The sequence below is a fragment of the Aureococcus anophagefferens genome, assembly GCF_000186865.1.
Source record: "Aureococcus anophagefferens unplaced genomic scaffold AURANscaffold_3, whole genome shotgun sequence".
NCBI lineage: Eukaryota > Pelagophyceae > Pelagomonadales > Pelagomonadaceae > Aureococcus > Aureococcus anophagefferens.
The window spans coordinates 1966058-1977930 of NW_008705563.1; the positions used below are offsets into that span (position 1 = coordinate 1966058).

An 11873-nucleotide genomic window follows, 5' to 3' on the forward strand; every position below is an offset into this window, starting at 1 on the left:
GGCAGCGCGTTCCACTAACATGGTAGCGCGTTCCACGTCTCGTAAGAGTGGCAAGTCAGGCGCGCCGACGAGCGCGAGCGACGACGCGACCGCCGCGGCTGCCGCGGCAAAAGTCGCGCACGCCAGGGCGCTCGCCACGGCGCGCAAACGCCGCTTCGACGAGCGCCAGAAGGAGCTGCTTCTCGTCAAGGGCGACGACGTGGGCGACGATGTCTTCAAGGCGCGCGAGCGCGCTGCGCTGCGTCGCGCGCGGGACGTCTTGATCTACCACCACAAGAAGCAGGTGCGCGAGGAGCAGCGCGTCGAGTTCGAGGAGCTGCTCGTGCAGCAGCGCGTCGACATCGAGGAGCAGCGCGAGGACGCGGCCAAGGAGCGCGCCGCGGCGAAGCAGGCCAAGGCCGTCGCCGCGACGGCGCGGGCCGCGGCGAAGCAGGCCAAGGCCGTCGCCGCGACGGCGCGGGCCGAGGCGGAGAAGGCCAGGGCCGCCGAGCTCGAGGAGCGCGAGGCGCGGGAAGAGGAGACGGCGCGCCGCGTTGCCGCCGAGGAGAAGCTCGCGGCGCTCGACGACGGCAGCGACGACGACGATGGTAGCGACGGCGACGGCGGCGACGACGACATGAGCGACTACGACAGCGAGGACGACGACAAGGCGACGGCCACGGCGGCGCTGAGAGCGATCAATAAATCGTTAAAATACGCGCGACGCGGCGTCCTCACGAGCGCCGACGTGCGCGCCATCGGCGGTCCCCCCGCCCTCTCTCTCGGCGCGGCGTGTAAGTGTCGCGTTCAACTAAGCTACGCGTCCGGGTCGACGAGCATGTTGAAGAGCCGGGACCGGTCCGCCCTTTGGCCGGAGACGTCGGCGCGTTTTTTCCAGAAGCGGGCCTCCTCCTCGGCGGCGGCGAGGGCGTCCTGCCAGGGCGCGCGCGTCGGCGGCGGCGGCGCGCAGTCCGGGTGGGCCGCGGGCTCGCCGTCGTCGCCGCCGCCGCCGTCGCGGCGCGCGCGCGCGACGCCCGCGTCGACGCTCGGCGCGGGCGAGTAGCGCAGGAAGTAGTCGCGCCAGAGGCCGACGCCCCGGAGGACGACGGTGAGCGGCGGCAGGAGCGCGTGCTCCGACGTCGGCGCGCGCGCCGCGAGGTCCGGCGCCGGCGGCCGGTACGCCGCGCTCGCGAAGTGGGCCCTGTTGTGGTCCAGGTAGGCCCAGAGGCTCGGCGCGTGGGGCGCGTGGGCCTCGCGGTCGCCCTCCGTGTCGAAGAGGAACGTGCCGAAGCGGCAGCCGTGGGCCGCGTCCGCGACGGCGACGAGGTACGCGGACCCGAACTCGAAGTGCTCGGGGAAGAGCGCCGTGAGCTGGAAGGCCGCGTCGAGGAACTGCACCAAAATCGGCGCCGCCTGGTCGTCGGCGCCCCGGTCGCCGCCCCGCTCGCGGCCGTGCGCGAGCCGCGTCGCGAACGGGTGGCCGAAGGCCACAAAGTCCTTCTCCACCAGCCGCGCGAAGCCCCGCATGGTCCGGCACTCGGCGTCCAGCAGGAGCTGGGCCAGGGCGGCGACCTGGGACGTGCGGTCCCAGCCGTGGGAGCAGTGGACGAGCACGCGGCAGCGCCGCCGGTGCGCGCGGTCCGCGACGTGCCACGCGGCGCGGAGGAGCCGCCGCACGGCCGCCTGGGCAGCACAAGAGATATTCAACGTCGCTTCAACGTGAGTGTTCCGCGCGCACGCGTTCCGGAGAAAGCATCCACGCTTCGAGACCGTTCCGAGAGATGATCGCTCGTCCAAAAATCAGCCGAAACGAGTGGAAAACGGCCGAGATAATATTATGAGCCTTTGAAGTTGGGAATTTCGCTCTCTTTTGCTGCCCTGACGGCCGCGAGCCAGCCGCTCTCCTCGACGAGCCCGAGCCAGCCGAGCTCGCGCGACGCGTCGAAGCCCTCGTCGTCGAAGACGGAGTGCGACGCGTCGTCGCCGGGCCGCTTCTCCCGGTCCCTCTCCTTGTCCGGCGCCTTGGCGACGGCGGCCCAGACGCGGCCCGAGAGCGAGCTCGACCCGGGCTCCGGCGCGGGCGCCTCGGCGTCCTCGCCGCCGCCGCCGCGGCTGCCCCGCGCGTCGAGGGCCAGGGCCTCCAGCGCCTTGTGGGCCGCGCGGACGGCGTGGATGTTGCCGACCTGGGCAGGAAAAGAGTGCGAAATTCCCAACTTCAAGCTCCTCTCTCGGCCGTGTTCCACTCGTTTTGGCTGATTCTTAGACGAGCGATCATCTCTCGGAACGGTCTCGAAGCGTGGATGCTGTTTCCAGAACGCGCGCGCGCGGAACACTCACGTTGAAGCGAACTTGAATCACTCTTTTCCTGCCCTGTCGCCGACGCCCGCGAACGAGAGCCGGCACTCTTTGTAGCGGTCGCGGTCCTCCGTGCCGTAGCCCCCGAGCTTGTTCGCCGACGCCGAGCTCCGCGGGCGGCAGTCGATGATCTCGCAGAGGGGCCGCGACCGCGCGCGCCGCTCGCCGCCGTCGGCCGACGCGATGGCCCGCACGAGCGCCTCGTCGGACGCGGACGTCGCGCCGGCGACGCCGACCTTGGGCTGCGACGCGCGCCAGACGCTCGCGCCGTCGCGCGCGTCGCCCCAGGTCAGCGCGGGCACGCGGCCCTCGGCGCGGAACTTGCCCGCCGCCGCGACCTGGCCGTCGCCGACGGCCGCGGGCACGACGAGGAGCTCCGGGTACGACGCGCAGACGGCGCGGCCCGCGTTCGCGCCGCTCAGCCGCCAGGGCACGGGCGCCTCGAAGAGCACGTTGTCCCGCGACCGGCGGAAGCCGAGCCAGGCCGCGAAGGACGCCTCGGCGTCGTAGCGCCACCACCGCGTCTCCGTCGCGCCGGGCGCGGGCACGACGCTCGGGTGCGCGAGCGCGAAGAACGCCGCGCCGGGCGCGCCCGGGTCCTCGCGGAAGGCCACGGCCCGCAGCAGCTTCGCCGCCTCGGCGCCGGCCTCGGGCAGCACGAAGGCCACCTCGCGCACGTCCTTGCACCGCAGCGTCAGCTTCCACCCGCCGTCGCCGAGCGCCAACGTCCGCAGCCGCCGGACGCAGCCCAGCGCGATCTCGAAGTAGGTCGCCGGCATGTGCGCCAGGCTCCCGGGGGGTCCTTCCCGCAGGAACCGCAGGCGGTACGTCGTCATCTCCAGCGCGCCCACGACGGCGATGCCGTCCGCGGCCACGCAGAGGCACCGCGGCAGCAGCATCATCACCGACTCGCCGCTCAGGTAGGACCGCCGCGGCCCGGACGACTGCGGTGGAGCCGGCGGCGCCGGCGCCGGCGCCGCGACCGTCTCCTCGTCGGAGTCGAAGAGCCGCGCCATGCTTCTAGCCGACCATGCTGGAGGAATTCCCCCTTCAATGTTGGCTTGGGGCAGCGTCTCGGGCATGGGTGCCGCTGGGCCAGCCTCCAGGTTGTAGCTCTGGTGGAATCAGTGGCCGACGATGGGCGCCGCCAAGGAGGCGGCGGCCGCGGACTGCGACCAGAAGCGCGCCGCGCTCAAGGCGAAGACATCGCTCTCGCCCGTCGAGGCCGCTTCGGTCGAGCTCGCCGTCGACGTCGACATTTTGCTCGCCGTCGCGCAGGCCATGGCCATGAGGGGAGCGCAGACTGAGGCCGCCGCGGGCGCCGACAGCGTCGCGGGGGAGATATTGCGCGAAATCCAAGAGAACCCGGCCTGCGAGCGCGTGCGCGCGGCCGTGCAGCGCCTCGGCCTCGTCGACGAGGCGAGGGCGAAGATCGCCGAGAAATCCGAGCGCGACGCCGAGGACGCGAACGTCGACGACGGCGCCGAGGCATTCGTGCGCCGCGCGATGGAGGGCGCGGGCGTGGCACCGTGGCTGGTCAACGAGAAGCTTCCCGAGGCTACGCGCGTATTTCACGACCATCTGGCAGAGTGTCATGGTGTGTGGCCAAGGGCGGAGGTGATGTTTGAACAGTACTTTGACAAAGCGCTGGAGGTCAGGAAGAAGGAGTATGAGAGACATTTCCGCGAGAACATCTACAACATCCGCGTGAACGCCGAAAAGATCGTGTGGAAGGTTTTGTCGGACGCGGGCTGTCCACCGGAGATCATCGAAGAGCGGATGCCCATGCACATGAATTACTTTTGCTCGCATATGGCTCTGGGTCGTAGTGCTTCATCAGCGGAAAGGGAATTCAAGGAACTTATTGAAGAAGGGCTAGCTCAACACGAAAAAGAATTGTCGGAGCCCGCAGAGCCGGTTTCGCAGAAAGAGTCGCGAAGTTCGGAGGAGGAGCAGGAGGGGAAAAAGATTTTCCTAACGTTTCTAAGCCATCGTCAGAATCCCGACCTCAGCGGCGCGCTGTATGTGCTGAGTCTCCTCGATAAGCTCGACGCGAAAGAGGCGCGAGCATGTGCAGCCCAGTCGGAGCAGCAAAATGCCTCCGAAACAAAGACATCCGGATGGCGACACGCGAGCAAGGAAGATTACGGACGGGCGATGCGAGGGGCTCTCGAGGAGCTCGCGGAGAGCGACCGCCGTGAGGTCCAGCGTATCCACCAGGCGTACGAGAAGCAAATCCGCGACTATAATTCAAGAGGCTCGTAGTCTATTCGCCTACGTGCAAGACATCGTCGGGGAGCACCCGTTCCACGTGAAGAGCTCGTCGGCGGCCCAGCGCGTGCCGTCGAGCGCGCCCCAGAACTCGACGCCCTGGACGCCGCCGGGTCCGGCCGAGTAGAGCATGTGGCCCGTCGGCCCCGGCGGCGGCGGCCCGGTCCCCGGGCACGGGTTCGACACGTTGAAGGCGTGGTAGGGCACGCCGCGCGCCTCGTGGAGCAGCGCGAAGGCGTCGAGCGAGACGTCGCGCCGCGTCGCCGTCGGGTCGTCGGCCGCCATGATCTTGACGTGGAAGTCCAAACCCCGGTCGAAGCCCGTGCCCTCGCCCACGTTGGCGGCGTGGAGCTTGTTCATCCAGGCCTGGTAGGCCGCCCAGCCCTCGACGGCCCCGTCGTTTTGCACGAACACGTACTCGAGGTCGTACCCAAAAAGAACGGGCCTGCCGTCGAAGGGCGCCGTCGACGTCACGAAGCGCAGCAGCTCGCAGTCGCCGTCGGCCTCGAAGTCCACCTGGAGGTCGGGCAGGAAGGCGTCGAGGAACGCCGCGGCGTCGTCGTCGAGGTCGGCGACGGCGACGCGGAGCTGCGCGACGATCGGCGCGGGCAGCCCGCCCGAGGTCGTGTTCCAGCCCGCCGCGGCCGCTTTCCGCAACCACGCGTCGTAGTAGCGCGCGTCCTTGGGCAGCGCGCGCGCCTGGACGCACTCGCTCGGCGCGAAGGGCGCAAACTCCGCGTCGTCGCAGCCGGCGCACGCGGGGCTCTGGAGCTCCAGGGCCTGGCCGCTCCCGGGCGTGCGGACGAGCGCGACGTAGCCGCCTCCCGGCGCGCGGCGGGTCGCCGTCGAGACGTTGTCGGCCTTGAACGCCCGGACGTGCGGCCCGAGGTCCGGGATCCAAAAACTCGTCGCGTAAAAGTCGAACGCCGACAGCGGCGGCGCCGCGAGTTTGCGCGCTTCCCAGTCGCGGAGCGACGCGCCGTCGACGGACTCGGGCGTCACGTAGGACTGCGGGAAATGGATGCCGAATTTGTCGGGCAGCGCCCAGCCGAGGTCGCGATCGAGGCAGCCCTTGTCGTGCGTGGCGCTGGGGTCGGGCCTTCCAAAATACCTTACGAAGAACGCGAGGTCCGCGGCGCCATCTGTAGTCGCGAAGGTCCGCTTCGTCGTCACGTATGCCGCCGAGGCCGCCGAGAGGCTCCACACCACTGCGGCTGCCCGCAGCATGCTCCTCCGATTGGCCAAGGAGGCCTCGTGATTGGCCATCGACGAAGTTGAGCTTCGTGTTGAATGACATTGCCCTTCAAGCGGCTTATGGCCGCCCGCGAAAACGAGCTTCTGAAGCAGCCTGAGGAGTCCGTCGTGAGCTTCTGAAGTCCAAAAGGTCCGTGATGATGCGCGCATTCCGCATACTCACCTTCGCTGTCGCGGCTGCCGCGTGGCTTGCGCCGCCAACCATTCGGCGCAGTCTCGCACCGCGGCGCGTCCTCGAGGAGCGAGTCGACGCGGCGCCGACCCATGTCCTCCCGGAGGGCGAATCGACCGTCGAGCGACTCGACGAGGCATCAACCACCGACGCGGCGCCGTCCCATGTCCTCGACGTCGAGGCGCTCGAGTGGAAACTGCTCAAGAGCCTGCGGTCCTGCGTCTTAGAGTACGGCATGATCGAGGACGGCGCCAAGGTCCTCGTGGCGTGCAGCGGCGGCAAGGACAGCAACGCGCTCCTCTACCTGCTCAAGCAAGCGCAGCAACGCCGGCTCTTCCGCGGCATCGATTTCGACGTCGTCGCCGTCCATCTCGATCAAAAGCAGCCCGGCCACGACGTCGAGCCGCTGCGCGCGTGGCTCGAGGACGACGTCGGCGTCGACTTCCAGGTCATCGAGGAGGACACGTACAGCGTCGTCGTGGACAAGACGAAGGCGGGCAAGTCCTACTGCTCGCTGTGCTCGCGCCTGCGGCGGGGCATCCTCTACACGCACGCGGAGCGGCGCGGCGCGGGCGTCTTGGCGCTCGGCCACCACCGGGACGACGCGCTCGAGACGCTCCTTCTCAACATGGTGCACAACGGCCAGCTCAAGTCCATGCCGGCGCGCTACGTCGCCTCAAGGGGGGTCGACGTCGTGCGGCCGCTCATGTACGCCGCCGAAGCCGACCTTCTCGCGTACGCGGACGCCATGGCATTCCCGATCCTGCCCTGCAACCTCTGCGGCAGCCAGCCGTCGGGGACGTCGCAGCGCGGCGAGGCGAAGCTGCTCCTCCACGCCCTGGACGCGTTCGCCGGCGCCGACGACGCGCGGCGGAACATGCTCCGCGCGCTCTCGGACGTGCGTCCGAGCCACCTGCACGACCGCGCGCTCCGCGAGGCCGCCGGCCTCGACCCTCTGACGGGGAGCCCCGTCCACGCGCGCGCCCTCCCGATCCACAAGGACCCGACGGGCGCGTCGGACGCGCTCCTCAACGATAATTAGCCCGAGTCCGGCGTGCGTCTCAGGGCGAGAAGCTCGTGATGGACTCCTCCATGAGCGCGTCGTCGTGCTTTTTTCGCACGGGCGTCTGGTTCGGCGTGTCCGCGAGCGGCGAGAGCGGGCCGACGTCGCAGGGCGTGCCGTCGGCCTTGTCGGCGGCGGGCGGCGCGGCGGCGTCGTCGCGCGCGGGCGTCTCGGCGTCCTTGGCCTCGTCGGCGCCGGGGCTCTGCGGCGTCGCGTCGTCGTCGTCGTCGTCGCTGTCGTCGGCCGCGGCCATGGACCCCCACTTCTTCGTGTTCGACGCCGAGTCGGGCGTCGCCGGCGAGAGCATGGACCGGCCCGGCGCCTCGCCCTCGGCCGTGCGCACGGACGCGTCGTCGTCGTCGTCCGCCGGCGGCGGCGCGGGCGCCTCGTCGGGCTTCGCGTCGTCCGCCGGCGGCGGCGCGTCCTCCTCCGCGTCGGGCTTCGCCTCGGGCTCGGGCGCCTTCTCCTTCTTCGACGACGAGAGCTTGGACCAGAGGCTCCGCTTCGGGGGCTTCGTCTTCGGCGGCGTGAGCTCCTTCTCGCGCGCCTTCACGGGCGTCTCCGTCGCCGCGTCGACCTCGGACGGCGTGAAGCCCGCGGACTCGCGGCCGTCGTCGCCGGCGTCCTCGGGCGGCGGCGGCGCGGCGGCGGCGTCGCCGTCGCCGGCGGGCGCGGGCGGCGGGTCGTCCGCGGGCGTCGGCGCGGCCTTCTTCTTCGACGACGGCTTCTTCGACGACTTCGGCGTCTTGGCCTTCTTCGGCGTCTTCGCCGCGGCCTTCTCGTCGGCCTCCGCGGCGTCGAGGAGCCCGACGAGCTCGTCGAACTCGAGGAGGACCTTGCTCAGGGCGTCGAACTTGAGCTCGCCGCGCTTCGCCTTGGCGTGGATGCCCTTGAACTCGGAGAAGTCGACGAGGCCGTCGCCGGACGTGTCGATGTCCTGCATGATGGCCTCGACCTCGTCGTCCGTCGGCGTCGACCCCGTGACCTTGCGCAGCAGGAACTTGAGCTCGAACTTGTCGACCTTGCCGCTGCCGTCGGTGTCGATGCGGTCGAACTGCTCCCGGAGCTTCGCGCGCTCGAACTGCTCCGCGGCCGCGTGGTCCTTCTGCTCCTTCTTGCCCATCTTCTTCGGCGTCGCCGCCTTCTTCGCCTCCTTGGCCCTCGCCTTCTCCTCGGCCTTGGCGGCCTTCTCCTCGGCCTTGGCGGCCTTGGCCTCGGCCTTGGCGGCCTCCTCCGCGGGGTCCTTGGGCGCCTTCGCGAAGCACGCGAAGAGGCCGGGCTTCTTCGGCGCGTTCGGATCCGGCGGCGGCTTCTCCTTCTTCGCCTTCTTCGCCTTCTTCTCCTTCTTCGCCTTCTTCTCCTCCTTCTCCGCGGCCGCCGCGAGGCCGCGCTTGGCGGCGTCACTGATGGCCGGCGGCGCGTCCGCCGGCGCCTCGTCCGCCTTCTCCTCGGCCTTCGTCGCGAGCTTCGGCGCCAGGCTCTTCGCGCAGGGGTCGTCCTCGTCGTCCGCCATGGGTGTGCGCCGCGGGTGCGCTCGTCGTCGCGCGCGCCGGAGCTGCCCCCACACCCTGGGGGCCTCGAACCGTCAAGTGCTTAAAATGTTCAATCTGTCGTTATTGAAGAACAGAGCTCGAGGGCAGCCAAGGCGATGGCGGCACGACCCGCGCTACGCACCATTGCTCTTCTGGCGCTGCGCGGCTGCTTGGAGCTTTCGGCGTCGGCGGCTCCGCTCCCGGCGTTTGTGACGCCGCGCTTCAACGCGTCGCGTTCGCTGGCGTCGCTGCCCGGGATCGACGTGCGCGATCCCACGACGGCGCTCTGGGACCCCGCGTCTCGCACCTGGCATCTGTACGCGACGCATCAGCCCTCGGGCGCCGAGGGGTACGCGGCGGGCCAAATTTCGCACTTCTCGCTCAACGCCTCGCGGTTCGACGACCCGACGGCGCGGTGGCGGCACGAGGGCGAGGTCGTCGCCGGGTCCGGGACCGCGGGCGCCTTCGACGCCCACGCCGTCTTCACGCCGGGCGCCGTGCGGGACTGCGCGGCGAACGGCGGCGGCTGCGCGTGGTTCCTCTTCTTCGGCGGCGTCGCGGACCCCGGCGGCGCGCACGCGGAGTCGATCGGCGTCGCCGAGTCGTCGTCGCCGTGGGGCCCCTTCGTCCGGCGCTCGCGCGAGCCCGTCGTCTCGCGCGAGGACGGCGCCAACGCCGCGTGGTGCGCGGCCCAGGGCATGGCGTGCGCGCGGGTGGACGAGATCAAGCCCCTGCGCGCGTCCGACGGCGCGAGGTACCTCGCCGTCAAGTCGGTGTGCGCCAACGCGACGACGGGCGCCAACGTCGCGCTGCCCGCGCTCTACCGGCCCCGGAACGCGAGCGGCTGGGGGCCGCCCTACGAGCCGCTGCCCGCGCCGCTCTTCCCGCTCTTCCTGGGGACGCCGACGTGCGAGTCGCGCGGCTTCGAGGAGCCGACGTTCTTCGCCGCCGCGGACGGCTTCCTGCACTTCATCGCCCACGACCACGGCAGCTGCGCGTCGGGCCGCTACGCGCACTACGTGAGCGCGAGCCACGCGCTCGACGCCTGGGTCGAAGCGCCGGCGTTCGCCGGGCCGCAGGGCGGCCCCGCGAGATTCACGGAGCCCGTGCCGGTGCCGCTCGCCGGGGACGGCGTCTACGGCGGGCCCGTCTTCGGCGAGTGGATCGACTTCGGCACGTGGCTCAACGCCTCCAGCCGCAGCATGGAGCTGGTCTACAGCACCGTCAGCTGGGTATGGAGCAACGCCTCGGGCGCGTGAGCCTCCCCTGTCGTCCAGGTCCGAGCGGCACCCTCGAGCGACGTGCTAGGCGTCGGCACCGGGCTCTTCGCGCACGGGTCGTCCTCGTCGTCCGCCAAGGCGTGAGGACGCGGGTCGCGCGCGCGGTCGCGCGCGCGCCGAGGCTGCCCCCCAGCGTCTCATGGAGCATTGTTGCCGCGGACGTGCAGCGCTCAACGTTTGCATTGAAGGGGGCAGCGTCGACGATGGTACGCCCCGTCGCCGTCGCCTGGCTCGCGGCCGCGTCGCTCGTCGCGGGGCAGGACCGGTCGCAGAAGGACCGGCTGAAGGCGCTCCGGCGGCAGCGGAGCTTCCCGTCGCCGTCGGCGGCCCTCGCCGCGCGGCAGCGCAACGCGACGCACCAGAGCAGCCGGACGCGCGCCTGGCCGCCGCCGCGGCTCCTGGAGCCGCTCCTGCCGGCGACGGTGACGCGCCACGTCTGGGCCGGGGGCTGCTGCGGCCTCGGCCACCGCACGTCGCGCCTCATGAAGCTCTACGTCTACGCGGTGAGCCGCGGGCGCCACGTGCTCGTCGACTGGGGCGCGTGCGTGGGCACGGGCGTCGCGAACCTCTACGCGGCGCTCTTCCAGGACCGCACCGAGCTCGCCGCCGTGCGGACGGGCAAGGTGCCCCAGGCCATCCGCGCGCCGGGCTGCCCCGGGGGCACGTGCGCGTCCAAGGGCTCGTGGCTCGATATAGGGAAGCGCGACGGCAGCTTCTTCCCCAACGAGCCCCCGGAGGAGTGGCTGCCCCCGGGCGCGCGCGTCGGCCACAAGAAGGGCGACGCGACCCACAAGAACATGTTCCAGAAGGAGTGGGGCATGTTCATGGTCCACGGCGCCGTGCTCCCCAGGGCAGCAAAAGAGAGAGAAATTCCCAACTTCAAAGGCTCATATCTCGGCCGTTTTCCACTCGTTTTGGCTGATTTTTGGACGAGCGATCATCTCTCGGAACGGTCTCGAAGCGTGGATGTGTTTTCCGTAACGCGCGCGCGCGGAACACTCACGTTGAAGCGACGTTGAACCACCCTTGTGCTGCCCAGGTGCTCCCCTACGCGGAGCACTTTGCGGCGGGCATGGTCGCCGCGCTGCGCGACGAGTGGCGGGAGCTCCTCGACGACTTCATCCAGAAGGAGTTCCACCGGGGCGCGCCGCCGCGCGGCGCCGCGCGCCGGGGGCCCCACGACCGCGTCCACGTCGTCGGCGTCCACTTCCGCCTCGGCAACGGCGAAAAGTTCGCGCGCATGCCGACGAACCACACGCACGTCGTGCTCCGGGCCGCGGCGGGCGTGAAGAAGGTCGCGGCGCAGCTCGGCTACGACCGCTTCCGCGTGCTCGTGGCGACGGACGACCCCGTCGCGCTCGAGATCTTACGGAAGCACACGGACCTCGACGTCTTCGCGCGCGAACAGTGGCGGCCAGGGCAGGAAAAGGGTGATTCAACGTCGCTTCAACGTGAGCGTTCCGCGCGCGCGCGTTTCGGAAACAGCACCCACGCTTCGAGAGCGCTCCGAGAGATGATCGCTCGTCCAAAAATCAGCCGAAACGAGCGGAAAACGACCGAGAGAGGAGCCTTTGAAGTTGGGAACGTCGCGCCCTTTTCCTGCCCAGGTGGCGGCCGCCCGCGGGCGCGGGCATCGTGTTTTCCAGCTGGCGCGTCAAGGAGGTCGACAAGGACAAGTCCGTCGCGGCGCAGAAGGAGATGACGGGCTCCGCGGACGCGTGCCTCCGGAACTCGGCCGACATGCTCATCGACTCGCTCCTCCTGGGCTACGCGGACGCGCTCGTGCTGCCCGTGCCGTCGACGTTCACGGTGCTGCCCAAGGTCATGGCCCACAGCCGCGGCGCGCCCTACTGCGCCTTCCTCGGCGAGACGTGGCACGCGGCCGGGCTCCACGAGGAGCCCATCGCCATGACCTGCTTCCGGAAAGACGCGAAGACGGGCCACGCGTCGGACTGGACCGTGGCCTC

General features: G+C 70.5%; 5 protein-coding genes across 5 annotated transcripts in view; 2 read left to right on the forward strand and 3 right to left on the reverse strand.

Moving 5' to 3' along the window:
- Positions 1-1032: 1032 nt before the first annotated feature.
- On the reverse strand, positions 1033-2681 carry AURANDRAFT_11784 (hypothetical protein; the record flags this gene model as incomplete). Its single annotated transcript, XM_009035685.1, has 2 exons — positions 1033-1767; positions 2361-2681. Coding segments are annotated over 2 exons (1056 nt in total), but the record flags the coding sequence as incomplete, so codon positions are not given.
- Positions 2682-6197: 3516 nt separating this feature from the next.
- On the forward strand, positions 6198-6980 carry AURANDRAFT_4656 (hypothetical protein; the record flags this gene model as incomplete). Its single annotated transcript, XM_009035292.1, has 1 exon — positions 6198-6980. A coding segment is annotated over one exon (783 nt), but the record flags the coding sequence as incomplete, so codon positions are not given.
- A 1006-nt stretch (positions 6981-7986) lies between these two features.
- Positions 7987-8217, reverse strand: AURANDRAFT_21219 (hypothetical protein; the record flags this gene model as incomplete). The annotated part of the gene is made up of 1 exon (XM_009035684.1): positions 7987-8217. A coding segment is annotated over one exon (231 nt), but the record flags the coding sequence as incomplete, so codon positions are not given.
- Positions 8218-8954: 737 nt separating this feature from the next.
- AURANDRAFT_61799 (hypothetical protein) lies at positions 8955-9326 on the reverse strand (the record flags this gene model as incomplete). The annotated part of the gene is made up of 1 exon (XM_009035683.1): positions 8955-9326. The coding sequence occupies one exon, from the start codon at positions 9324-9326 to the stop codon at positions 8955-8957; it is 372 nt and encodes a 123-aa protein (XP_009033931.1).
- A 1062-nt stretch (positions 9327-10388) lies between these two features.
- AURANDRAFT_61800 (hypothetical protein) overlaps positions 10389-11873 on the forward strand; it is a gene marked incomplete at both ends in the record, with an annotated part of 6690 nt that continues 5205 nt past the window's right edge. The window contains 3 exons of the mRNA XM_009035507.1: positions 10389-10745; positions 10946-11313; positions 11514-11865. Of these exons, the coding sequence (XP_009033755.1) occupies positions 10389-10745; positions 10946-11313; positions 11514-11865 (1077 nt within the window). The remainder of the gene's footprint in view (positions 10746-10945; positions 11314-11513; positions 11866-11873) is intronic.